The sequence below is a fragment of the Haemorhous mexicanus genome, chromosome 17 (genome assembly GCF_027477595.1).
Source record: "Haemorhous mexicanus isolate bHaeMex1 chromosome 17, bHaeMex1.pri, whole genome shotgun sequence".
Lineage (NCBI taxonomy): Eukaryota > Metazoa > Chordata > Aves > Passeriformes > Fringillidae > Haemorhous > Haemorhous mexicanus.
The window spans coordinates 13,345,470-13,373,440 of NC_082357.1; the positions used below are offsets into that span (position 1 = coordinate 13,345,470).

Consider the following 27,971-nt stretch of genomic DNA (forward strand, 5'->3'; position numbering starts at 1 on the left):
AAAGACTCTCCTATGTTTGATTCTACTGTTTTCCCAACGTTGTCAGCAATTCAGATTTTTCCTTCTGTAACAGGGGTCATTTGGTGGAATCTTCACCTCAGGCACACTCTGGGTTCAGAAGTAACAACCACCAACCACACTGATGTGGGGTGGGGACAAGCACCGATGAGAGCCATGGGAAGGCTCAGCACAGCCAGCCAGGAAGCAAGCCATGACACTGAAGGGCAGGAGGATGCTCAGGAACATCAGTGCCACTGGCAAGCTTTTCCCTTCCAACAGATTCCATGGCATCATCCTAAAGCCAAGCCCACTGGACTCAACAAGGACTTCAATGGTCAACTACCTCCTAGAGAAGAGGCTCCACCTGCTCATCTGACAGGTAGGACACTGTCTACTCCCACAAAAAGCAAGAATATGGGTCAACTTCTTTAACTGTTTTCCCCACTGATGATGAATACAACACAAGGTCAGGAAGAGACACACTGATTGTGGCTTCCCCTTGCACAGCAAGCTGGGCAGGCAACCCAAAGATGCAGCAGCAGTCCCTGGGAGGAGGTCACTTTTCATTCATGAGCAAAACCAGACCCATCTGCAAGACCCCTTTCAGTAGAAACTCCCACCACAAGCCCTCCTACAGACAGAAGAGAGAAAAAAGAGGTTACTTACTATAGGAGTAGCTGCTAACTTCAGATATTGCTGGTGAATGGGAAACCTTGAGCTGATTTTTGACTTTCAACCCCACCTCCATCTTCTTCATTTTGGCAGTCACTTTGTTTTTACCTTCCTTGGCAGTTTTCAGTGACAGGCCCAGGTTCTTGGCCAGGCTTTTCTCTTCCTTGCTTGGCAGAGCCTCATGGGCTGGGAGGTACCTGCTGCCACCTCCAGTGGTTTTGAGCTTTCCCCCAGAGCTCTCAGCAAACTTGAAGGGGGATTTGAGCTTGTCTTGTTTGGTGAGAGACAGGGCCTTGTCAAGCTTGCTGGCCAGCTGCTCCTGGTCTGATGGCACCTTCTTCTTTTTGAGCTTTAACTGCCGAGGTGAAAGGAAGAGACAAGGTGAACATGGAGCAGATATCATGGCAGACCTGAGGGATTTTACTAGCCCTCCAAATTGTCTCATGCATGTAGTTAATAAAGCCTCAAGGTGACAGTCTTAGCCCCCCAGCTGCCACAACCCATCATGGTTCTAGGGAGGAAGAAGAGGAAGATGTCAGCTAACAGTACAGTTTTGCTCTTACTGAGCACAACAAAATTGCAAGATTAACTTAGAAAACTTGAATGTTCTTCCAAAAGAAGTATGTTCATAGAACAACATACTTTGGAGTTCTCTATTCTCTATACCACCTGGTTTTTAGGGTATCTTTGTGTTGGTTTTACAAGCTTTTCCCTAAATCACAAGGATTAAAAATCTTCTTTACCCAAGAGCCAGCCAAGTAAATACGGATTTCCACATAATCAACCAGCTCCAGAGGCTGGGATGCCAAAAGAACCCAAATACCTCTCAGCATGAGCATCAGCACCACTGCACTACAGCCAGAGCTGTTACATCCTTTTCAGTATTTTCTCGCTTCTTCAAAAAAGCAAATATATTTTACATGTGCTACAGCTAGATAACAGCAGCTCTAACTCAGGACTTTGCCTGAATACATTTTGGATTTCATCACCAGCTTAAAGCTCCAGTAAATATCTCATTGCTTCAACAGGAACAGAAAACTCTGCATTTGAAATAGCAAGGTTGTGCTGCCATTCCTCCCTCGCTTCAGGAGGTCCATTCCCCTGAGTTCTCTCAATAGGCAAAGGGGTAAGACAAGCCCTTCTCTGGACTCAGAGCCAGTGCAGCACTGAATGCTCTGGCTAGCTCCAAGGCACTTGACTCTGCTGCCTTCCAAAGAGGTTCAACCTCTGTAAGCCAACATTAGCCCCTCCACTGCACACAATCTTCTCTTGAGGAGCACCTAAACCCATGTGAACTAAAAGCAGACACTGAAAGATCAGGAGTCCAAGCCAACACCAGCAAAGCAGGAAAGAAATGGGCTTTTGGCCCGTGGCTCCATGTTGCCCATGAGGGCACTGACCTCATTTGAGAAGCTGGGAGCTGCATCGTGCTCTTCCCAGCTTGGGTTCTTCCCTTTCATCTTGCCACTGCTGCTCTCCACATCCTCGTCCTCCTCTGGGAGGGCCCCTTTGTGCCTCTTCTTCATGCCCTCACCAGTCTCAGAGTCTTCAGAGAGCAACAAGGACTTGCTCAGTCTGCAAGCCAAGCACAGGATGGGTCAAGGTGGGGGGGGCTTTCCTCGCTGTGATCCCCACCAAGTTCAAAAGTGAGGTTAAAGGCCTCCCAGGACAGTGGGGATCCTCAGCAGGAGCCAAGTCTACTGTGAAGTGACAGCAGTTCAGACAAGGTTTTCCACCAAACTGGAGAGGCCAAGGAGCCCTTCGTGCATGCTCCTGGCCACCAGGACAGGTGAGGGTGCCTGAAATCAGAGACCTGCAAGGTGGTCTCTACAAGGAAGTGCTTGGTGTCTTGGTAACAGCCACCAAAAAGTGCCTGATTTGGTACAGAGCAGCAACAGGAAGGACTGAGAGCAGAGGTGGCCCTTAAGATCTTTTCCCACTTCTACTTCCATGGATTCTGCAGGTGCAGGGAGAGACTCCTGTGGCCCAGGGAGGTGCCTCACTGCCCAGACACTTTAGTTGCTTTGGTATGAGCAGGAGGTGGCAAGGAAGTGCCACGTGGTGTGACAGGGAGGGACAAAGGCACTGCAAGGTCTGGCTCTCTCCAGACTCCAAGTCGGGCCTTTTGTGAAAGGCATTTGTGATCTGCATCATTGGACTTGCTTTGGGATTAGGGGGGAAAGGAGAGGATAAACAAATAAGAAAATAAAATAAAAAATAAAGTAGGTGAGACTATAAGCACATCTTTCCCAGCTCCCCAGCCATCTCCAGTAACTATCTGATGGATGATTACTCAACACCTCAAGATTCTTACCAAGCTTCCATTTCAAGCTCTCCTTCACCCTAAGCCTGCTGGTCAGACCACAAAGCCACTGACACGAGGCAGCCTCCTCAGCTTCCAGGCATTTCCCCTCCCTCTATCCCCTCTGCACAAACAGCTAAACCAACACCTCAGGCCCTGGATGCTGGCTGAGGGTGCACCTCCATCTCCCAGAGCAGCCTGCTCCAGCATTCCTGTGATCCAGGGACGTGCACACACAACACTGTCACACACCCACACATGCACAACTCCAGCTGCCTCTGGATGCCTGCAGCCCGGCCAGCTACCCAAACACAAAGAGCAAAACACAGAGCCACCAAGAGGACAGATTTTCAGAAGCGTTGGTCAGTGGGAGCTGGGCACCCGACTCTGATTTGCAGTCTTGAAAAGGACATTTGCAGAAATATGGAGCAGCTTGGAAATGCCTTCCCATTGGAGAGGCCATCTATGGTACATAGATGGCCAACAATGGTGAGATCCAAACAAGAGCAGCTGGACTTGCAAAAGAGAAAAAAGCAGAGCAGAGGATAATCCAGATGCTTGAAAGAGAGATGTCAGGCAAAACCAACTCCCACTGATTCAGGGAACAGAGAGGAAGACAGAAGAAACACAGCAGAATGGTCCTACAAAGTAGATAGCCTGGAATAGCCCTGTCCTTCCCAGTTTTGACATCAACATCCCCACAACTGGCTCCACAGCACCTGACTGCACCATCTGCTCTCCTGAAAGCACACGAGGACACACTGCCCAACTCCAAAACCTCACCTACAGCTCCCTGCCAGCCATCTCACCTCACAGCTGCTCAACTCCACCTGTCCTACCTGCACCCAACAGCAGACAGCTCTGCCTGCAGGGAGGGAGGACACTGGCACTGCATTCGTAAGGACACACTCACGTTAGCCAGCCTGCCAACACAGCGAGCCCCCGCTGCATCCGAGATGCTCTCCCCAAGTCAGACCCTGGCACAGTGACCCTGCCATGTTCCCATCTTCCCCAAATTCCAGCCTTACTTTCCACTCTTGCTGTCACTCTTCCCTCTCTCCTTAATGGGTGACAGAGCGCTTGATCCAAGTTTCCTCTTCCTGGGCCTTCCAGGGCCTCTTCTCGCCAAGCTTCTACTTTTCTCGTCATGCTTTTCCCTTTAAAAAAACCATACGCTTCACTGTTAACCAAGGCAACAAAAAAAAACCAAAACCAAAAAAAAAGGCAAAGGAAAAAAAAAAAGCAAAAGCAAATTTTGCAACCGAAAAGCAAAACAAAGAGGGAAAAAAATAAAGAAAATAAATCCAAAAAAGAAGAAAAAGGGAAAATAATTAAAAGAAAGCGAGCAAGAACGGGAGCCAACCCAGAACCTTTGCCTGCCACCAAACTGCTAAACTGAGCTGCTGAAGCCAAGGTTGTCTCTAACACAGTCTCCCAGCTGCAGTCACCAGTTACCAGGTTGTCGTGTCACATAGCCTAGGAGTGTGCTGTGCAAAGCTCTGCCGGGATGTACCAGGAGGAGAGGAGAGGAGGCAGGGAGGGATGGAGGGCAGTTTTCTCTCCTGGGCCGAGAGGCAATGCCCAGCTGGAAAAAATCAAGGCTTGGGTGAGCAGCCTGTGACTTACTCGGAGTCCCTGCGGCGCTGCAGCTTCACCAGCTCCCGCTGCTTCTCCTTGTAGCGCCGCTGCAGCTCGGCCAGCCTCATCCTGTAGTCCAGCTCCATCGCATCCATGTTCTCAATGGCCGATTTGATGGAGTACATCTGGGGTGGGGAGGCAACAGAGTGTCAGGACACGCCCAGGGGGTGCACACTGGGTGCCCTGGCAATGGTCAAGGTGTGCAGCCTGGCAGAAAGCCCTTCGTGCTGAGAGAGGAGCAGAGACCCCTTTCAGAAACCAGCAAAGCAAAGATGTTCTGTAGCTTATGCACAGGATGGCATCAGCTCAGAGGGACTGCAACCCTGGAAGAGAAGCTGCATGGTAAGATGCTCTTTTACCTTGTTTAAAAAGACAGATCACAATATATCCTGTCTTGGAATAGTTACTTGCTCTGTACAAAATAATTTAGCAGCCTCTTCCACAGGAAAGGGTCAGCAAATTAAAAATAAACAAGGAAAAACCCTGCTGCCATTTTTATTTTTATTTATCCTCTGGCCAAAACAGTAACACACAGGTTCCTCTGGTTAAATATTAAAACACCACTTCCAGGACTGACGAGGGTCCTGCTGAACCCTGACTAACAAACAAGGGAAGAACCTAAACTGCAGCCCACTGACTCCTTGCAGCCAGGAATGTGACATGAGGGAACAGCCAGCTCGTTCTGCTGAATGCAGGAGGGCAGCAGAGCCAGCATGAGTCCCCAGACTGGGGCTGGGACAGTGAGCTGTGTGAGTGGGTGCACTGGGGCTTTCCAGGCTCAGCCACACTAAGAGCTACTTACTGGTTCATCTTTCTTCTGCATCCAGCTGTACTTTTTGTTGGGATTCAGCTCTCGAGGCAGCCGGATGGTTTTCAGACTTTCCATGAAGGGGGTGGAAAGCACTTCCATGAGCATGTGGGTGCTGGCAGCCAGCAAACTCTCCAGCGTTGGCCGGACAGGGAAACTCTCGGGACCTGCTGAGAAGGGCAGAAAAAAAAAAGCTACAGAATCTCTACATTCCAACATTGCTTCTCCAGCAGGCACAAGGAGGGGCTGATGGCCCGTTCTTGACTATGGCTGCTCAAGGAGCCCCCCAGTCACCCTTGGCCCCCACTTGAGATCTCCTGTTGTACTCAGCCATGGTGTAACTGGCAGTTCCCATCAATTCTCATCTCAGGAAGTTACTGGAAGGTGAGATTCTTTTCAGGACCTGCCAAGCTCTTGGAAAGCATCATCTGGAGCTACTGGGGCCTCTGGTGCCAAACCCCAACAGACTGTGGACTCGGTGCCTGCCAGAAGGGTGTTACCCTGGCAGCTCTCAGCAACTGGGGCTCTGTTTCCGCTACGCATACCACAAACTGTCTAGACATGGTGAGGGCCTTTGGAAGGGAGAGCAGTACAAAAGCCACACGTAGCTCAGCCTGCTGCAACAAAAACTCTGCTCCAACCCCATCTGAAGTACCAGCCACTCCTGCAACTCAGAGCAATGTTCTCCTTGCTGCCTGGCTGAGGCTGCAGGAGATCCCACCTGTGACTCTGCTCCTCTGCCCACATGGAGAGCACAGGGACCATAAGATGGGAGACCCAGCATGGTCCAGAGTTGACCAGACTCCCCACTCACAACTTACTTTGCATTTCTTGCTTCCGTTTCTCCAGCTCCATCTCTGCAATTTCACTCAGCAAAGTGATCCCTTGCAGGAAGGAGTGCTCCAGGCTCTGATCAGTTAACACCTCCACCTTCATCTGGGGTGGAGTGACAGTGGTGGTAGTCAGCAAGGAACAAGCCTGAGGCATTTCTGTAGCAGCTACCAAAGCATTCATCCCAGCCAGTGGGTCACCCGGCTTGATGTCCAGATCTGGGATTTGGCAAGTGATTGCCTCTTCTGTGTAGGAAGGGATCTCTGGCCCCTGCTCCCCCTCCTCAGGAGGCAGGCTGGGAAACTCCCTTGCCCGGGGCACATCAGCGCTCTGCAGATCCATGGCCACAGAGGCTTCCTCCCTCTGGGGCGTCAGGTCCATCTCCGGGGGCTCGCTCTCCGCATGCACGAGCAAACCATCATAGTCCATGTGCATGGAGCAGGCTTCTGCTCCACTTCTGCTCTCTGCCTCAGCCTCTGCTTCTGCAGGACAGGCCACAACCTGGTAAGGAGGTGGGCAGCTCTGAAGGTCTTCCTGGTCCTGCTCCATAGCTCCCAGGGCTTCGCCCTGGTGCAACAGGAGATTGCAATTGTCCACGTTCTGCCCTGGGACGGCTGCAGAGGTGGTGATGTTCAGAGTCTCCATGTCCTGCTCACAGATGCTTTCTTGGCTTTCCTCCATCTGCACCTCTGATTTCACCCTCTCTTCCAAGGATTCCTCTTCTGCTGCTGCTTGGATGGGCTCGAGGATTTTGGACGGAGACAGGTGGATGGGCTTGACCTCTGAGGAAAGGTCCATGTGCTCAGAGCCTTCAGCAGGCAGCGGGACGTCAGGAGCCAGGCCATCCGCATCAGATGCTGCGGGGGGCTGGAGGAGGTAGGGATAGTGTCTTCCAAAGGAGGGAGGCAGGGACTGGAATGGGTATCCAGGGGGGATCTCTGCAAGATATCAAGAAGGACAGACTGTGTAATGGCTGGGTCTCCAAAGCACCTTCTCTCTCACTAAGGCATAGAGCTGGTTCCCTTTGCTTCCATCATCTCTGGTCTCTTCCTGTTCTCAAGCAACAGCTGCTTTGGGCACCTCTCCCCTGACCAAGCTGCCACAGCACCCCAGAGGTCCTTTCTGTACCTTTCCAGCACTTTCATGCAACTGGAGAGAGATCCGCCTCCGGCATCCTCTCCCACTGGGACTCCAGCCCTGGAAGAACCAACCCGGGCTTGGCCCAAGGGAGGAAGAGAGCTCACAGCCCCAGGAACCCAGGCATCAATCTCAGCCCATCACACCAGCCCTGCTCCTTCCCTCTCCCCTGCCTTTTAGAGGAGCTATGTGGCTTTCCCTAGGGGAAGGGACAGAAGCAGGAAAGAGCCAAGGAGAAAGAGGGAGGCAGGCACAAACACAACAGGACTCTGCCAAAGCAGGGCTCTCTTACCTGGGAACAAGGCCTGATATGGACCAGCAGCCTCTTTTTCCAGCTCCAGCTCTTTCTTCTCCACGGTCTCGGGCGCCTCTTCCTTTGGAGGGATGGTAGGGGCAGGGGGTGGAGAGGCAGGGGGTGGGCTGGAAGGATGGGAGCTGGGGGTGGCGGGGTAGGAGTAGGCTGGCTGCGAAGGTGGCTCCTCCATCTTTTGGATCACCTCAGCTTTGAGCACAGACACGGGTGAGGCCCTGGGAGAGAGGGGAGGTGGACTCACAGCCTTGCTGTAGGACGTGGAGGCGCTGGGAGACAGCACAGGTGGTTTTCGGTGCACCAGTCCCGGGGCAGAGGAGGAAAGGCCTGATTTGGCACTGTCCAGGCTCCGTTTTGTCACCTTCTCTTCCATATCCACACGCTGCTCGTTTGCCTTCAACCTCTCCTGTGACAAGAACAGAGCAAAACTCAGCACAACATCTGGAAAGTGGCACTGACCAACCACCAAGCAAGACCAAAACAAGGTCTTATCAAATATGCAGTGGAATAAAACACATCCCCCAGTGCAAGGCCATTTGAAGACCAATCTGATGGAGGGTGACACTGATCTACAATAGCTGAGTCACAAATTCTCAGCTCCAGGAATCATGAGAAGGATGTCTTAGCTTTCATTTGCATCCAAAGAAAACCTTCTCTATTTCCAAGCCTCCAGCCCACAAGTAAAATGAAGCCTGAAAACCAGAGGACCACTATAAAAATGAATGGATATAAAACACCCAAATGAAAGTTCATTATTTCCAAAACATTTTCATGAATGGGAGGTCTCTCCAGGAGCCAGTGTGACTGCTGCAAGTCCTGCAGCTACTTCTCTGAGATGCGCAGGAGGTTTTTTTGAAGGTGACCAGGGATGAAACTCAACTATACAGAGCCATCCCATGGGAAGGAATCTAGCTCTCACTGCTGCTGTTGGGGAGCTCTTCTGACAGCACTGCTCACAGGCTCTACACCAAACCCCCCAAAACCCACTCTAACTGCAGGATACACCAAATGCTTCATATCCCAGAGACCAGGGCAGAATCACTCAATGCATCCATACCCTTGAGACACACTTGCCACACAGGCACAGCCGCATTTTCTCCCCAGACACTCCAACTTCAGGCTCGTTTCATGGCCAAACAAGAAGTTCTTGAAAACATACCACGAGCTGGGCACTCCTCTGCAGCTCCATGGCGTGGGCTGCTTGCTGCTGCAGGATGTACAGCTCGTGCTGCCGCAGCAGCTGCTGATGGGAGAGCAGCTGGAGCTGGTGAGCGTGCTGCAGGGAGCTCCTGGTTGGGGGGTACATAGCAGGCCACAGCGGGGGTGCCCGGTCCATCAGCTCTGCTGTGGAATGAGCAGAGATGCACTCAGGGAGGCAGCAGGGCAAGGATGGATAAAGGATTCAGGATCACTCAGGGCAATGGTCTCTACAGTCCCAGAGTGTAGGGGATGCCAAATACTGGGCTTTGCAGAAATATAACCAGAAATCAGAGGGGAAAGCGTGCTGTGTTCTCCTGTGCAGCCCCAATCCCACCATCCCTGTGTCCTAGGGCCATGGGACTTGCTTTGCTCTCCAGCCCTTGGTTTGATTTCCATGCCTGAGCCTATGAATAGATTCTCCTAACCAAGGACTCAAGCTCTGCAAGGTCCTGCAGGGGATGAAGAGCCACTGCTAAAGATTACATGTTTCCATCTCCAAGACACACCTAACGAGAAGCCCACTCACACCCACCCTACAGCTGTGGCTGCTGGTCCCCACAGGTAGGTATGCTCCTCTCTGGCCCTCTCCAAAGTCTGTTTTCCCTACAGCTGTCAAAGAATGGTCCTCAGGCACAAGCTCACATCCTTACCAAAGTGTGGCAAGTGCTCGCTGGGGATCACAACAAGCTGCCCTGACTGTGGGTCTCTGGCAAACTGGTAGGCAGAGGGGAGAGCTCCCCCCATGGCAGGGGGGAAGCCTGGAGTCATGCCCTGGTGCAGGGAAGGGTGACCAAGTCCTGGAAGAGAAAACAGGGAGGTCACAACTCAAGAGATGCAGACAGCTCCTACCCACACGAGAAGCCATCTACTGCTCCAAAATGCCTCCTTCCCTCTTCCCTGAGCTCATGAAACAGCCTCCCTGGGCTGCAGCAACGCTGTTCCCCAGATTGAAAAGCCTCTGGACACTGCTCCCTCCCAGGGCACTCACCGTAGGGATGGCCAGCCAGCCACATGGAGGGGCTCCCTGTCCTGGGGAGCCAGGGGTGGGCTGCCAAGTGCGAAGCGGGGTCTGCAGACCAGCGCCCGGAGCCCGCCAGGCCTGGGCCTCCCGTCACCATCAGGTTGGAGTTCAGACCGTTGGTGGCACAGCTGGAGGGGTGTATTCGGGCAAAATCTGCCAGCTCCTTGCTTTCTCTGGGGATGGAGGACACAAGAGAGAGACAATGACAGAGGGTCCAAGTGATGGAGGAGCCCAGGAGTATGGACCAGCCTGCAGAACCAGTGTTTGCAAACCAGGGTCAGTCACTCAAGGAGAGCTGTGATGGAGGTGTCACGCCTAGAATAAAACACTCCATCTCTCCAGCCCTTTGGAGCAGGCATGGATTTGCAGCTGTCTGTTAGGATTGCTCTGCAGAGGACTTAGGATCTGCCTATAGCCTTGTGAACCCTACTCAGCATCCCTCTCCACACCAGCAAGTTTGGTACCTACACCAAGATGGATGCTACCCCATCTCCTCTCTGGACTGGTTGTCCCTGAGCTCAGCTTGCGACACTATGGCAAAAGATCTCACCTCCTTCCATCTCACCTCCTTCCAATCCTCACCTGAGCAGCTTCTCCTGATCCCGCTCCAAGCGCCCTGCCAGGAGGTGGCTGTCCCGGTGGCGGCTCCTCTCATCCCCACAGTCATCTTCGGAGCGTCCGTGCCCTAAGGGACAACCCAGCACCATCAGACAAGAGAAATGGCCTGGAGGAAGCTGTCCCCTCTCCTCTGGGCATGGAGCAGAGTACCTGAGAGCCACCACACCCAAACATCAGTGTCCCCAAAGATGTTCCAGGTTCAAATCCTGAAAGACCAGGCAAGGCTCTCTGTGTGATCAAGATATTCTCACTAAAGCAATATTCTCCTGGTAGCACCCAAGTGCCTATGTTTTGAGGTTCATGTCTCCAAGACATCAAGGGACTACTTGCCATGCCAGGCTGGTCTCTCAGGACAGCACAGCCACCAGCCTGGGAGCAACAGGATCAAATGGACCACTGTGCTGAAGGACAGTGGCAGATTTCCCATCCCAGCAAGAGCCGAGATACAGCTAAATCCTGCATCAAACCACATCGTCCTGCTTAGCACATCTCAGAGAGGGGAAGGATTTTATCTCTGAACTTTCTGAAGCATATTCTGATCTTGTAAATAAGTCTGGGAGCACTGAGTATGCTTTGAATCCTTGTCCCTCTGCAACAGGCAGAACCAACAATACAGACCCTCACAAAACCAGCACGCTCCACTCCACAATTCAACCATTAGCAGGAATCTGCATCCCCCTCGAGACATGCAACAAGAAAGGGTCTGATGAGGCAGGGACACATATGGCAGATGAGGGCAGGAATCCAAAAAGGGGGGCTGGATGTTTGGCTAGAGAAACCACTTGTCCACAATCAGCACAGCTCTTGCAAAGACAGCCTGGCATGGCAGCAGCTGCATCTGTGAGAGGTTAGGAGGCACCTTCACAAGGGCGAGCAGCAGAGCCTCGCTTGGCTCTGCCAGCACCAGGTACTGGGGCCACCCTTCCCTTTATCCAAGATCTTCACTCCAGCTGCCTCATTTTAAGCTTGCTTTTCCCTAGTTTTTTCCTTAGCTTCTTTCTTGCGTGCTCATTTTTCACACAATTCCCTGTTGCCCCTCTCTGCACCATGCTTTGGTGATACAACCCACTCCTAAATCCCAGCCCTGCTTGCAGAGAGCACTCAGCCTCACAGGACTGCACCCCAGCAGCCCTCGCCAGGGTCCTCACTCTCCTGTCTGGATATGGTTTGGCACATGGGAAAACATCTCGGAACATCAAGTCTATTCTGCTGACAGGCAGTCTTTTCAAGGAGAGCTCTAGTGTGTATTTCCACAAACCTGGACAGCCCATGGGTTTTTTGCTGTCAAGTCTCCAATTCCCTCAGCTTTTACTGTCAGAAGGAATCCAGGAAAAAGACAACATCTCTCCCAGCTCCTTTCCCCAAGGCTCCTTCCACGGGCTCCAGGCAGAAAACAAAGATGCTTTAAAACCTGGCACACAGCTCTCACTCCCAAAGGACTTTCCAGGGTCACATCTCCCTCACAGCCTGCCAGGACACCACGTGCAGCCCAGCCAACCTCAACCAGCCCCTCCCTGACTCACTGAATGATGCCCCACACAGCTTCTGTTGCTCACTTTTACTCCCCAACCTCCACAGCACAGGGCCTCACAAATCCCTCTGGAGCCCAAACATCTTCCACTGCCTCTCCGCCAGCATTCCCTTTCCACACCCTGTCCCAGGTTTTTCCCCTTTGGAGCCCCTTTTCCTATTTCTTTCCTCTAATCAATGCACAGCTGTCTCTTTGGTGTCAGCAATATGGAGCAATTCCTTGGAGAGCTCACAGCCTCCCTTCCTTCCTTGGCAGAAGGTGAGTAGACCCCCTCCCCCAGCCTTTCATTAGAAACGCATTATTTTGTTATTTTATCATCGCTCCTCCCTCTCCCATCTACACTCCTTGTGCTCCATTATTTCTAGACGAGTTTATCATCTTTTTTCCACCCCCCCTCCATCCAAACACAAATACTGAAGGATCTCTAATTCCCGCCCATCCTCCATCCCACCAACAGGACAGTCCCTTTTCTGGACAGAACGATGATTGTCCAGACAGTGAATGATCATTCTGTCTATATATATGAACATGACGCACGGACTGCATAGAAAAATTCAATCAGTTATGCATGGAGGAAAGGCTTAGGTCCGTTCCCTTGACAACCAATGCCCGGTACTAAATACTTGCATTTTACTTGCCAAATACTACAGATTAGCCAACTAAAGCCTGCTTTCTCCTTCTTAAAAGGTCTAAACATTCAAGCACCGTCCACTCAGCGCAAGCAAGCTAATGTTATTAGACGAATATCTCCTGGCACACAAAGGGGGGGCAGCATTTGGGGGGCGAGAGGAGGAGAAAAGCAGTCTTGTTTTCTGTCTGAAAGCCAACTGCATCACTTAGCAACGAGCCCAGAGGCCTGCCAGAATTCAACCCTTGTTTGCAGCCTTTTAGTTCAGCTCAGTAAATTACATTTAACGCAAGCTGGGAGCGTCTGGGACGATTGAACGGCTGAACAAACAGCTCCCTGTGCTGCCCACGAGCTCCTTGGCCGGCTCCTGGCCGTGGGGAGGGCACTGGGAGGCGATGGGAATGAGGAGAAGGGCTGCTGCCCCTGAGGGAAACTGCTTCTTGCCACTGAAGTTTGGGAGAGGGGGGCAAAGGCAGAAAAATGGGGAAGGCAAGGACTAAAACTGGAAAGCCAAGCATTGCTCGCTTTGGCATCACTCCTTGGCACACCAGAGCCCCGTGCCAGGCAGCCCTCGGGTGTTATCTTGCTATACAAGCCAAGCAGAGAACCAGAATCTCCCTGGTGCCATCCCCCTCCTGCCAGCACCACGGCTTAAATCAAAATCATGAGATCACAACACTAGCACAAAGGTGGTTCGAGAGGTTTCTGTGTCACTCCCTTTGCTAAAGGATCAAACTCATGGAGCAGGATTGTCCTCAAAGGGGATGGAAGTGGGGACAGGGGACTGACTGCCTCTTGCACAGGGGGTTTTGCTTCCCACTGCGGTTAACAACATGCCCTTGGCTAGCAAGGGAGGGAAACGCAGCTGAAGTTGCCAAACTCAGTTCATGGCACACAGCCTGCACTGGGTGGCTCCTCTTCCCAGGGAACAGATCCTCCAGGGAAGCCCTGAGACAAGCCCTAGGGAACCTACCTTTGATGCTGCTGAGAGACAGCGAGCGATCCCGGTCTGCCAAGCTGGGCCCCAGTTTGCTACTGCTGCTGCTGCTGCTGCTGTTGTCCTTCTGCCGGGCCACAGCCACGGCAATGCCTACAGGCAAGTGCCTCACCTCCACCTCGCCCTGGGAGCCAATGCTCTCACGGCCAAAGGATTTGGCACTCTCGGGTCTCTCAGGGTCCCTCTTTAGCTGCTTCGCAGGCTGCTGCAGCAGCAGCTGCTGCACCTTGGAGGCTCCCAGCTGTGCAGAGTCCAACTTCACGTTGCCCAAACCCCCAAAGGGGCTCTTCTTGCCGCAGCTCTGCCGGGACGCCGTCTCCTTGGCAAAGCTGCCGCTGTACTTGATGAGGCTCTGCATGGCCGAGCCTTCGCCGTGCGGGGCAGGGTGCAGGACATCTGCGGCGCCCCGCGAGCCCACCACCGAGGACCGCGGCAAACCGCTGGGGTCAAGGTAGACCTTCTTGGCTTCCTCCTCCACCCGGCTGACGTGGTTGTGCTGCGCAGCCAGCACCGCCATCTGCGTGGTGGCAAAGTTGCCCATCTCAAAGGGCTTCCACTTCTGCTCGGGCGGTTTCAGTTGACCGTGGTCCAGGTGCTGCCGGGAAGAGTCCAAAGTGCCATAGACCTTTGCTGCTTCTTTGGAGCTGGATCGCTGGAAGCGGTCCCGCTCGCAGGGGCGATGCTCTGCCTCTGGACTCGGCTTCAGCAAATCCTTGGAGGCCAGGAACTCCCTGCTCTCCGGAGAGCCCAGCCCCGGCCGGTTGAGGAAGGGCTCTGAAGTGACCTGTCTCTTCAGTGCCATGGAGTTCGTCCTGATCACCGAACCCTTCTCTCTCAGAACCTCCATCCTTTTGGCATCACTGTGACAAGAAAAGTCCTGGGACAAGAGTGTGCGGGAGGCATCTGCAAGGCACCGCTCCGTGGGTGACTGCAGCACCCCCACCTTGCCAAGGTCCTTGTCCTTCCCCTTGTTGTCACGGGCCTGGGAGGCGATTTGGATGGGCCCGCTTCTCTCGTCGTAGGCTTCGACCGAAGGCACGAAGGTGGGGGCGATTACTTTGTGCTCCCTCCCCAGCTCCTTGGCCGGTGGGAAGATGGTGTACATGCTGGAATGGACGGGCTGCGGAGGGAATGTTGTGGCTGGCGTCATCTTCCCCGTCTGCGAGGGGTGTGGGGATGGACAGCTACAGGAGATGTGCAAAGCGCCCACGGAGGGCAGGAGGGGCTCCCCCCGCTTCAGCCGCTCCGCGTGGGCGTGCGCAGAAGGCCTCATGTTCTCATCGTGCCGAGCGGGATCCTTGGCACAGCGGTCCTGCTCGGCACCCAGGACCTTCAGCATGGGGTCCCCGCCGCCATTGCAGTTGCTGAGGGAAGAGCTCTGCAGCGGGTTCTTGGACTTGGGTTCCCCACTGCCTGCGCCCCGATTTGGCATGTGCTCAGCCAGGAATGGCGAGAGACGCTCGCCGACCTTCACCGCCTTCTCCACCACGCTCACCTTCCGGTCGCTGTCGGGCTTGGTGTCCTGTGTGAGGTCGACCACACTGCGGGGTCGGGGCTCCTCCTTGGGTTTGCTCTCCTTCTTGGCAAAGGGCAGGGGCAGATCGCTCCGGCATGCCCGCTCCTTCCCCCCGGGGTCTTTCAGGCCTTCTTTCGAGCTCTTGTGCAGCTGCCCAAGGTCCTTTTCCCGGAGCAAAGTGCTCGACGTGTGGCTGCCCACGGTCCTTGAGAGGGGAGGCTGCGGGTGCAAAGCGGACTGGCCTGCATGGCTGGACAGGTAGAATCCATCTGCAGAGTAAAAGCAACCAAAATTATCACAGGCTTCCAACCCCTTCAGTCCTACGCAGAGACAGGCAAGAGGTGGCAGACCAGGAAAGAACAGTTTTCAAAGATGTCTTAAACAAAAATAACGAGGGCAAAGGGGACCAAGCAGGTTCCTCCATGTGGAATGTAAGACAGCCCTGTCTCATGCATACTGGGGCTTCAAGGAGGGACCCAGCCAGCTTTCCTACAGGACAGCCACATCCAAAACCTTGGTACCACTCAGCCCAGGAAACATCTCTGGCTGATCACCCAAGGCGGTTCCTGCTCTTCACCCCCAACACTCCAGCATCCAGCAGCTCCAGCAGCCAAACGAGCCCAAAGGACAGGGTAGGCACCCTGGGGTGACCTATGGGAAGGGCACACAGGGTCCCAGACTCACCTTTCTGTGACTCAAAGAGGCTGTGCTGTCCCAGCTGGGCCAGGAGCGGACTGCCGGCACTGGGAGGTTCGAGGTGGCTCAGGGGAATGTACGATGGGTAGAGACCGTTAGGCAGATGGGAAAAGCCTGCAGAAAACGGGAAACAGAAGAGGGAAACATGTTTTATCCCAAGCAGCACGCTGCCTTGGAACGAGCCCCGCAGGAGCACAGACTGTTGTGGCTGTCGGTCCCTCGCACGCCAGGAGCAGCGGTGGTGGCGGGGACGCAGGCGGTGACACACAGCACATGCAGCCCAGGGCACAGACCCCAGCTCGGGGACCCCACTTCAGGTACTGACCCCCCCCACTGCAGGTCCTCCAGCTCGATCTGGAGCTCCAACTCTGCAGCAAATGGAGCATGCTGCTTCCTGAGCAGAGCCTGACACCTGAGGGCTCCGTGACCAAACCACCTGGCTGATAAGATGTTTTATCACAAGTACAGAGACCTGTGGGTGAGGGCACTCCCCAGCGTGCTTCCAGAGCCATGATAAGACCTTCTTGCCAGCACAGCTTTGCCAACACAGCTCACTCCTGCTGCAGGTGCCCAGTACTGGGTACAGGCTTTGGGAAAACACAAGAGCATCCTCCAGAGCAGCTCACAAAAAGCATAGTTTCACATATCAAACTCAGCATCTTATCCCAGAGGAAGGCAAAACAGAGAAAGTGTGACAACCATCCAGGAGCTGATATGAATGCAGCATATCCTCATGACCCTGCTGCCAGTGGTCTGAATGTCCTGGACACTGGGTCCCCAGCAACACCCTCATGCAAATCGTCCTCATCAGCATTTCCTCAGTGAATACAATCACCATAATAGTGGTAATAACACACACTATTGGTTACAGGCAGCAATTCCTCTCCAACACTGCCACCAAACGACACCCGTGCAACACTACAAACCCAACCCTCCACCAGAATCAGCATCCCAGTCCAAGCCATAATTTATAAACCGAGTTAAAAGCCAACAGGAGAATCTGAAGGAGCCAGTCAAGCCCTCTGCAATCCTCCTCTCCTCCCCTCAGTCTGTATCAGCAACCAACTTCCCCCAAATTCCACGATCCCACTAAAAGCAGCCAGGCAACAAGTTTGTCAAGAGTCCAGCATCCAACTGGCTCAAAACAACATCACACCAAAACCCAAGGGGAGACGGAGAAGTTCAGTCCCCGAAGCTGCACGTGGAGCACCATCTGTGAGAGCTAGTCAATATTTCACATTATTTAGACAGCCAGGATCTCTTTGGCGTACATGTTTGCATCCCGGCATATGTGCCTCACCGCCGCGGTGCTCCGCGCAGCTCCTGGCCCGCATCCATCACCCGACAGATCCCAGCGGCGTCACCCAACACGCCAACCCTCCAGCAGCGGGACCAGGGGAGCTGCTGGGCCCCTGCTCTTCAACACAGAGCCCGTTCCCAGCAGGTAAAACCTGCTGTTTAACCCTGAGCACAGCGCTGCAAAGGCGCTAAGCGTGCACACAACATTCGGGCCTCTCCTTGGTAACCCCAAAACCTCCCCACTGAAGCATTTCCAAACACCTTTTCTTATTCCAGAGCTGGAGAGAGCTGCATAAAACCCAGCTTGGCTTAGCCGTGAGCAGCTCCACTCCACACCATATATACCTCTGCTGTGTCACTGTCACCACTCCAGCAGGACTGGGCTGGCAACGAGCCAGCATCTGGAGCAGGAGTGACACATTTCCAAGGGAACACCAGTCCCATCTGGCAGAGCACATGGCCGCAGCATGGCAAAGCCTCTGGAGCACCCCATGGCATAGCAGCCCAGAGGCTCCAGCCGCAGACATCCCCACATGAGCCCCTTCTCCCAGCCAGACATCAATCCCAGCTGCAGCTGCTCCAGTAAGAGGAAACACCAGCACAGGGAACACAGCAAGACACATCCCATGCTGCAGACACCACTGTGCACAGATGCCCATGGCATCTCCCCACTTGCATGTGGTGCAAGGACATGAAGCCACCTGCAGGGCTGCAGGGAGGGGACACGCTCCAGCACTGCCATCAGGCACAGGGACACCTGCACACAGCTTGTTACTAATACCCAAAGAGGCATTTTGGTGCCAGTTACATCCCTGGTCCTACAAGGGCATCTCCCTGCTTTCGGCATCATATCCTGCCTGGGCTCAGTCCCAGCCCCAAATATTCTGGGGCTTCCTCCCCAGTCAGCAGCATCACATCCTGCTACAGTGACCCAGCCTCAGCTCAGGGCTGCAGGAGCAGGAGGAGGAAGCAAAGTGTCCAAGCTGGGGACAGGTCCAGATGGACAGGTTGGGAAGCTATCAGGGCAGTATCACCATGCCAGCTGGGAAACAGGAGCAGAACTGAGCTGATGCTACCAGACAACCACCAAAGCCACCTCACACCTGGCAGCTCTTCCCACTAACTTCCAGAAGCCCACAACAGCAGCGCTGCTCCTTGGAGAGGCATAAGCCCAGCACAGAAGCTCAAAGCACATTCCAAAGCTCTGCAGGTTAAGAAACTGAGGCACAGGCAGGTGCAATGACTTGGGGCACTGTGCAGCTGACCAGCAGCAAAACCAGAGAACCACTCAAACTCCAGCCTCGGGTCTACCAGCGACACTGTTTTTTCCCTTGCAAAGTGCCTGAAGAAGCTGCACAGGCTGTATTTACCTGGCTTCTTCCCTGCCAGGAACCAGAGCTGGAGTAGGGAGGAGGAATCCGAACCACAGCTTTCCTGGGGATGAACCCAATGCAAATCCAACCTCGAGGCACTGCCAGAACATCCCTTCCTCTGTAGAGCCCTCCAGCAGCCACCCTGACAGGCTGCTGGCGTACGACTCACACGAAGCTCAAAACCTGCTGCCCCAGTGCCCTGGGCAGGACCTGGAGGTGAAGCTGCTCCTCCATGCGCCGAGGAGCTGCACTCGCAGGAGGCGGCCGCGGGTGAGTCGCTGCCTCCTTGGATCTCTGTGCCAGAAAGCGATGCCAAGGGGAGAAATTCTACCGCAGTGAGCAACGCACAGCTCACCCCAACCATGGGCATCTGCCAGGAGAAAGGGAGGGGAAAAGGGGAAACCACAACCATCTCCATCTGCCTGGGGCCTGAGTGTTTGCTGAACCAGCACAAGATCCGCTTTGCCCAGGGACACGCCGACAGGTCTCGGCAGGCTGAGCCACGCTCCTCCAGCCGAGTGCTTGCCCAGAGGCGGTCAGGCACCACAGCGCAGGCAGGGAGGTGTGAGTTGGCAACACTGCCAAGCCCAGACTGGCTGTGGCCCCCCCTTCCCTGCCAAGTTACACCATGCGTGTGCCCATTAGCTCGGCCTCTGACCGCCTGAGAAAGGCACCACCAAAACTTATGTCATGCCAGCAGGGACACACATGATCCAAAGCAGCCCTGCTCTGAGGGTAAAAGGGTTCAGGGCACAGAGATGGTCCCCCAAACCACTTTATCCCTATAGCCAGCAACCAAAATGCAACCCCTGTGATGCTCCAGCTGTTGCAGTGGAACATACCTGTCCTCCTCCCTTCCAGCTCCAAGATTACAAAACATATCTGTTTTGCACAATTGAGACATAAATCACTAAGGGCTGTTATTAGAGGAACTTGGCGGGTGCAGATGTGTCAGCCCACTTGAAAACATCTTCTTCATCTTTGCTCAGCTCTCCAAAACGGCACGGGTTCGGGGGAAGAGGTACGGCCTCGGGTGACTCACCACCGAGAGGGGATGTGACCGATGGGGAGATGAGATACCAGCGACCGCACAAACCACACACCAAACGTCTGGAGGCCGGAGGTCACGCTGGGGGAAGTGGGAGGGAAACAGATCCCACGTGCTCAGCCCACTTGGGGTTGCCAAAGGTCCCTGTGAGGAGGGAGCTGACAGAAAGCACCGCCAGGCAGAGCTGGGGGAAGAAGGCGGGTGGCCATGCCTGCAGCAGAAGGGGCTGCTACTGGTCACCAGGAGTTTTAAATCTGTGGGGCTTTCTCCAACTTAGCCCCTCATACTTCAAGCCTAAAATTCAGTGCCAGCTGGACAAGTCAGTCAAGCCTGGGTTGTGAAAGAGCCAGACAGGAGGAGGGCATGCTGGAAGCAACATGCTGGAACTGAACATATCTCCCCCATGGACATAGCTCTGGCCAATGAGCCAGGACACATGCCTGAGGTGACACAGGTGTGGGCCAGCACTGGGAAAGCTGCTCCACCCCTCCTCAGCTGTAGGTGACTGGCTGGCACCTTCAGCATCCCCATGCTGCCAACATGCTACAGAGGGGACAGCTCACTTGGACACCCATGAAGGGTGAAGGGCAGCAAGTGGGAGCAACACGGAGACACCACTCAGTGGGGAATTCACTCTCCCAGTCTGGTTCCATGTTTCCAAACTAACCAAGAGCACCAGCACACTAGAGAGAAGCAGCATCCACAAAGCCTTTGTTCATGCCTTGGGACAGCTTTCCAGTTGGAAAAGACCTTTAATCAAGTCCAGCACAGCTGGACAACCCTGTTGGCTGGTGTGGGAGAACAGGTGGCCACGTGCATTGCTGGCTGCAAAGCACACCCTGAAGCTGAGCCCTGGGCACAAGCCATCCTTGTCTGAGAAGCCACAGCCCTGGCACCAGAAGACCAGTAGCCTTGAGCACCCCGGGAGAAGTGAAGTAAGTCTCCCCCATCAGCCCCATCTGCCCGTTATACATTTCTGCCACTTATGCAATATTTCCAACCGCCAGCATCTCTCCCCATCCTCCCTGGGCCATGATGGATGAACACATTGCCAGGACTCAGGCTGGCACTACGCAGTGCTCTGCAAGGGGCTATGGCCACAGAAGAGCCTGAGCTATAAAGCCTGACCCCTTGGACCCTCCAATATGAGCCCAGCAGGGCTGGGAAACACAGCGGCGAGAATTTGGGTTTATTTCCTTGGAATGTTTTGAACTCTGGGCACTCAAGGGAGATTTGCAGCGCGGCTGCAGCCAGTTCTCAGCGGGCTGCTGGGTGCAGCACAGAGCAGGAGCTGCAGCCGCCCTTGGCCAGGAACACAATCACCTCTTCCCCAGTCCAGCTCGCAGTGCCTCACAGGCAGCCAACTGGGACAACAGTCCACGCCACAAACAGCTGGATAACTGCTTACGTCCTCCCGGCTGGGAGGGAGGGAGGAAAGCAGGGAAGGTCCAAGCACAGTGAGTACCTTCCCACCACCAGCAGGACAGACACCACACAGCTGCCTGTGCTTACCATCACCAGTGCATCCCTTATCCTCTCCCTGCAGAAGCAGCAGATTCCCAGGAAAGACTCCGGGCTCCCCCTGTAGCACACACCTCCCCATCTCTGCCCCGCGCAGCTCGGTGAGGCACAGCTGCAGCTATTCCTCATGCACACATTTATGGCTGCAAACAGCTGCGAGCCGGAGTGCTGACAGTGTAAATCTTTGCCACCTCCTCCCCTGCCTGCCGGGGCAGCTCCAGTGACACCCGAAGCACCGGAGCCACTTTGACTCTGTGCCATGCACGAGACACCGGCGATACGAGCCCCTGAACATGCCGGGCTGAAACCAAAGCTCCCGGATCAGATGTGCCTGGACTCCAGCGGTGGCTGGTCCCCATCCCTGTCCCCAGCAGCCACAAGCTGCTGTCACAACCCACCACTCTCTGCGCCAAAAACCGCCCCAAAAGCCATATTTACACCCCATGCCACGGGACTGGCAGTAGCTTCAAAGACCTAATTTACAGCCTCAATTCTCTGCATCCCCTGAAAGCCTTCGATCCCATCCCCGGGATCCAGAACAGCCAGGGCAATTTAACTCCCCATTTAATCTTCTGAGGGCCCTGGTGTGCTCGGAGACAGCATCCTCCGGCAGGGGGTCCACACTCCCAGACTTTGCTGGCTTGAACAGCGCTGCGTTGCTTTCCTTCAGCTGCAAAAATCACTACCTTAAAAGCCGAGGCGAATTCTCCCTCCAGCTCAGCACAGCTCTCTATTGTTTCTTTTAATTTTATTTTATTCCACGTGGGAATCTGTGTCCAGGCTGCTTTATTTTTAAGTGGCTCTTGCTCAATATTTACTATTGCTCGCAGCTGTGTCAGCACAGGAACACTGCGCGCTCGTGCCAGGTTTCCAACCAGCCCTCCCACAGCCATTCCCCCGCCATGCCCATGCCATGCCATGATTTTCCTGCCGTGTCACCCTCGTGGTGAATCACCAGCCCCCCACAGCCACAGGACACTGAAGGGCAGGGTGTCAGCACAGGGCATGGGAGGCTTCCCTGCTTCCATGGAAATAAATAACATCAAGGCGAGCTCTGCCGCTCACATCTCACCCAGGAGCTGGAACAGCCCCAAGAGCCTGGAGATGGCAGAGAAGGAGAAAATAGGAAGTGGCTCAAGGGACTGGTTCTGCCCCAATGTCCTGAAGACTTAGGTTCTACCATACAACAAAACAATGGCAATCCAAGTATGCCCATGCTTCAGAAAAAGGACACAAACAGGACACTCTGAAGATCCCTTACAAGGTCACCCACCAGCTCCCCATTAACAGCATATCCATGGGGACAGCAAGAAACAACCCAGGTGGGGACAGGAATCACTCTGGCAAAGTGAAGGTGGCCTTTCCTCACTCTGGAGGGGTCAAGATGGAAACCATCACAGTGGGATTCTTGACATGATGTGCAGCCAGTCCACTCAGCCTGAAACACAGGGTCTGGGAAGCAGCGAGCTGGTCCCATGCTAATCCTGACACTCAAACCAGTGTCAACAATCCTGGGTCACTGCCAGCTGCTACGAAGCTTCTCCCATATGCCCCCAGCCTGAAATCCCCCACCACGTCGGATGTCTCTCCTTTTCCACTGGCATAATTAAACCTGACACCCCAATAGGGGTCCACCAAAACCTCCAGGCTCTCACTACACAACCACACCACTCTCCTTAAACAGCAAGGAGTGACACAGTGGAGTCTTCAGCTGCACATTTACTAAAATGCTGTATAGAAATTGAAAAAATAATAATTTTAACTCTCAAGCTGATTAGCAGAATCCCCAGGAATGCAGAACCTGGCTGCTAGATTGCAGTCTTGCCTTCCTCCTGATTTTCTAGGACAGCATGAAAATGCCTTTGCTCTGGTTCATCCTCCATCACGCTGAAGATTCTTTAGCCACTGGTGTCCAGCACAGGGGCTCTAAGGCTGACTCTGCTCCTGGCACTGGATGCACATTTTTAGTACAGGTGCTCCCCCTCCTTCCTAAGCACAGAAATTTAACCCACCCCATTTTTAAAAATCTAATTTTTTTAAATCATCCAAGCTCAGTGCAGAAGATGATACAAACAAGTGAGCCCCCCTCCCTGAGCCCTGCCTGCATATTTAACCAGGTACCACCCACGCACTGTCCGTGCCTTCATTAGAAAAGAGCTTGTTACCCTTCATTGCCAGAGCCAGGAGAGCTTCAGGAGCTCGGTGGGGGAGGTTATTGTGGGATGGCACCGGTGCTGGTCCCCACATCACCTGCACTGAGTGCCTGCCAGCAGCAATTAAATCAGCCTTCAAAGAGAGATCCCAGCTTTCCCAGCACCATTAGCCGTGCCCTGGAGGGAACATGGTCTATTTTCAGCCACAATGACTTAAGATCAGGTCACTAGCAGGTTAAATGGGACTGTGTAGCATCATCTCCCTGCCCTCCCATTGAGAAATTAAACTCTGCTGTGTGATGGGCAGCATCAGCCCTGGACACACACCAGGTGCCCACGGAAAGGTAAATGGCACCTGCCTGCTCCTCTCCTCTGCTTTCCATCACTGGCCATGGACACCCACTGCCCTGGCTGCCTTCCCTCCGCATGAGGTGCTGAGAGGGGGTTCACAGCAGCATCACCCCTGGGTTCCTCCCTGCCTGTCCTCCTGACCAGCACAGTGACAGCTCACAGCCAGAATGGTCCCGCCATGCCCAAGGCCAGGAGTGTTGGAAGGAGCCTCAGCACCCCCCATCCTGCAAACCCAAGCCTGCACAGTGCCAGACCAGGGCTGCTCATCTCACCCCTTCCTCCCAATGGCCCAACTGCAAGTCTCCAAGCTGGGGACTGCCCCAGGCCACCAGTTCCACCAGGGTTTCTCCACAGCCACCGAAGAGGTGGCATCTCCCTGCAGCAGCTCCATCTGCTCCGCTGGTGAATCCACCACCGAAACCCAACCAGCCACCCCACCACAAACATCTGGCGGGGAGGTGGCAGCTGGATGTGGGTTTGTTTTGCCTCCCAGGCTCCTGCCAGGCGCAGTCAGCACGAGCCGGGATGACTCAAAGCCCGGGAGACGCAACCTCCGCCGCTGCTTATTTTAAACCCTCTCGCCTGCAAAGCGGCTGCTGCGGCTCAGCACCTCTCAGGGTGCTTCGCAAAGGGGGTGGCACTGCGAGGCAAAACTGAGGCACAGCCCCACGATCAGACCTGGGCACCACATCACCACTGCCTGTGTGCTCAGCAGTCACTGAGCTCAACCTTGGGCCAGCAGCAAGAGGGGATCAGCTCCGAGAAACAGCCCAGGGCTGCAGCAAGGACATTGCCAGCGACCCAAACAATTCATCAGCTCTGGCTTCACGATTCCCCTTGGATAGATCATAGGCAGGACACGGTAAGTGCACAGTGAAGCTGGATGCTCCCAGATCAGCATGTGCTGCTCTGTGTGCCACAGGAGTGAATGCATCCCTCTCCCAAAGCCCAGCACTTACTTAAACAGCAGCTGCAGGGACTGAAATCATCCTGGGAAAAATTCAGCAACGGGCTGCAGGTATTTGGGGGTGGAAGAAAGGGATCCACATACAGATTACAATCTCATAACAATCCTTTCCTTAGGAAACCAGGCTCAAAAGCTCAGCCTTTGCCAAGCCTCTCCTCTTGACCCCACACTCAGTCTTTTTTCCTTCCAGATGCTCCTGCCCTTCCCACACTCTTGAACATTGGCCCATGCCACCTTTTCTGCACCAAAAAACCACCGAACCATGAAGCAAAGGTGTATCTGCAGCCAGCAAACACCCAGGACCCCACACCTCACCACTGCTGATAATGGGAGATAAATGCATGGGCAAATATTATGGCAGTGTGGTTTAACTCCTGATGAATTATGCAAATCTGTATTTAAATTGAAGCCCTTGGGCTCTTGACAAATTGCCAAGCTGGCCCCGATGACACCAGGCAGGGACAGCCAGCCCTCCATCAGGTGAGGCACTACATTGGTGCCCTATATATGCACATATATGTGCTTGCATATGTCAACTAGGGAGACCAAGAAGTACCTGCAAAAATGGTTCAAAAGTGACTTTTGCACTTCTCCCTCCTCCCAGAAGCATTTAGTGTGTCCAAGGAAGGCCACTAAGCTTTTGTGTCCTCCACAAGATGGAAGCAGCTTGGGGTGATGGTGACATTCAAAGCAGGACATAAGATAAAATCCACCATGTCCGGGAGACAGGACGGGAAAGCCTGAAACACTTGTGCCAATATGACTGTCAGCCCTGAAGACGAGGAAAGGAAGATGTGTCCACAAAATAGTCACAGAGAGGGCTCATCTGTTGAAAGTAGGAATTTCCGATCAGACACAAGCCCCCGAACATCCATTAAAAGTAGCAGAAGAATTACTGCTTTGTGTCACTAATCTCATTAGGGAGAAAGCCCTGCTGCAGCGCCGGGATTGCAAAGGGAAACCCCGGCACGCCGCACACTCCAGGAGCCTGGCACAGCGTGCCCTGCCCATCGGAGCGGAGCCGCGGCTTCACAGGCACCCGGCAAGGTGCCTGCACCCTTCCTTACTCACCCGCCCGGATCTCTACTCGCTGGAGCATTGTCTGCTCGGCTTGTGTGTGACACAGCATGTGGGATGTCCCCACGCCCAGTGGACCAGGACACAAACACCAGGATGACACACACTGCCTGGCGATAACACGGGAGCTGCTTCATCCACACACACGCTGCCTGCGAGCAGCACACAGCCCGATCCCGCCAAAGCCCTTCCTCCCCAGCACAACGGCCACTGCCGTTAACATTTGAAATTTATTTTTTAATTAAAAGCAATTAAACCAAATGTGTTAAAAGCATATTCAAGTCACAGGGAATTCTGCTGAGAAGGAATGGGGGCATGAAGGGAATTAGGGGCAATACATCCAACTACCAAAGGTAAAAAGAGCTCTTTGCTGGCAGGGATGCGTCAGGATAAGATGGATGGAGGCAGAAGCAGGAGCAACCTTTGCAGAAGTTGCTGGGGATACAGCTCCAGAGAGACAGAGCTGAGTGCCTTAAAATTTCTGCTATTCCTCTAAAAAGACACAATCCCTCCTGAATATTGCTCCTTCCCTTGCTCCAAGCCCACCATGTTTGGTTTGCCTGCCTTCATCCAGCTCCCTCAAAATGGCTCTTTGGCCACTGCTACGCTGGCAATAAAATTTATTCCCAAGGTCACTTCAATCCTTTTGCCACTATTTCAATCTGGCTGGATTTAAACAAAACCCAGCTTCAGACACACTGAGCCCCCCGCTCAGCCCCTCCTTTCTGCCCATCACTTCCCTGATTTAGCACTGCCAAACTCTCAACTACCTTTCGCTTCCCATAACCGTCAGCAGCAACAGCTGGAGAGGAAAACGGGAGCATATTGTGCACCCAACAGCTGATCCTGGCGGCGTAGGGAGCGAGCCCAACTGTCACTGCTGCATCGGGGGCTCCTGCCGCGCGTCCCCAGCCAGCGCCCATGGGGACCGAGCTAAAGGGGCTGGGTGGTTGCCGTCCCCCTGGTGTTTAAGAGCTGGGGAGAAGCAAACAATAAGCAAAGCAAATAAACAGCAGAGAGGGACAGTGTCGGTGATGCCTGCAGACATCCAGCTGTGGCATCCCGGAGCAAAGCCAGCCAGAAACGCGGGGATGGGAGGAAACACGGGGAGAAGGAAACCGCCAAATCCTGGTGGCGAGGGTGAGGCAGCCACACCAGAGCGGTCCCCTCCCAAACTTTGGATTTCAAAGAGCATCCCCAGCTGGAAAAGCCAGCGAGACGCTGTGCAGCTGGACACGGCACTGCTCCCTCACCCCGGCTCCAGCGGGCAGGGAGCTCAGGGCTGCCCTTAACTCCTCCATCCTGCCTGCATTTTCAGGTGGTTCAGGGCGCAGCGTGCTCTCCGTTTCAGCAGCGAGGCTGAACAAAGCACTCCCTTGTCCTCGGCACCTCGAGCAGGCGATGCTGGATCACGTTACCTAACCCAGACCAACATCTCCTCGTCCCGGCACGGCAGCTTTCGTGTCAGCACATGCCAGGCTGGCCCCGATTCCCTGCACCTCCTCCTGCCTGGAGCTTTAACTGGACCAGTTTAGTACACGGTGAAAACACACGGGGCCTTGTTTGGACTCGTCGGGCGCTAACCCCAGCTCGGGGAGGTGATCCGACACCCTCGCGCCGGTCGCAGCCGCGGCCGAACCGCAAGGCGCTCACCTGGAAGGCTGCCATAATGACGTTAATTCCCATTAACAATGTTCATTTCCATATTCATCAGAAGATGGTGAAATGACAAGATGGGGGGTTATTTACTATATAATTATAAACTAATTTCAGCTTTACTCTGGGTTATCCTAGGAAGGCGATCTAAAATTTCCCTTACGAAAGCCCTGCTCTGCTAACCGCGTCTACAGCGAGATTAATTCCCAGCAATTTCCATTTATCCAACAGCTGTTCTGCTGGGAAAGAGCAGGAGCTTGTCCCCAACACCGGGGACCTGCCCAGTGCCCCATGCCACCCTCAGCTAGTATTTCTAGTGCCGGCTCTTCCTCCAGATCAGATTTTCTCTGGCACAGCATCAGTCAGGGATGGGACCTATGGTTTTCCAACCCTATCAAGGAGACTCTGTACTGGGCAGGAGGCAAGGCTCGCTCCAAGTGGGAGAAAGGCTGCTAGAAACCACACTAATAATTGACACCTTTACCAGCCTTGTGTTACCGGAGGCAGGGACAGACTCCTGCCCATTCACCTGGGAAGGTGTTAGAAATCCTCACACTGCAGAGGATCCCACAGGACCTTGCTCCGAGCAAGTTTACATCACCACATTGGCCTTTGGGCTCT

The 27,971-nt window shown here is 54.0% G+C and overlaps 1 protein-coding gene across 5 annotated transcripts in view; it reads right to left on the reverse strand.

Annotated features, from left to right (window-relative positions):
• Positions 1-27,971, reverse strand: part of TNRC18 (trinucleotide repeat containing 18) — a 54,297-nt gene that overhangs the window by 21,613 nt on the left and 4,713 nt on the right. For 3 of the 5 annotated variants that reach the window (XM_059861708.1, XM_059861705.1, XM_059861704.1), the window contains exons 2-14: positions 15,894-16,019; positions 13,670-15,478; positions 10,502-10,604; positions 9,887-10,092; positions 9,549-9,695; positions 8,858-9,042; positions 7,681-8,104; positions 6,242-7,189; positions 5,415-5,590; positions 4,601-4,737; positions 4,003-4,131; positions 2,073-2,247; positions 667-1,027 (exon numbers count right to left, since the gene is read on the reverse strand). In XM_059861708.1, coding sequence (XP_059717691.1) covers positions 667-1,027; positions 2,073-2,247; positions 4,003-4,131; positions 4,601-4,737; positions 5,415-5,590; positions 6,242-7,189; positions 7,681-8,104; positions 8,858-9,042; positions 9,549-9,695; positions 9,887-10,092; positions 10,502-10,604; positions 13,670-15,478; positions 15,894-16,019 — 4,926 coding nt within the window. The remainder of the gene's footprint in view (positions 1-666; positions 1,028-2,072; positions 2,248-4,002; positions 4,132-4,600; positions 4,738-5,414; positions 5,591-6,241; positions 7,190-7,680; positions 8,105-8,857; positions 9,043-9,548; positions 9,696-9,886; positions 10,093-10,501; positions 10,605-13,669; positions 15,479-15,893; positions 16,020-27,971) is intronic. The other 2 variants (XM_059861706.1, XM_059861707.1) reach the window with 2 other exon arrangements.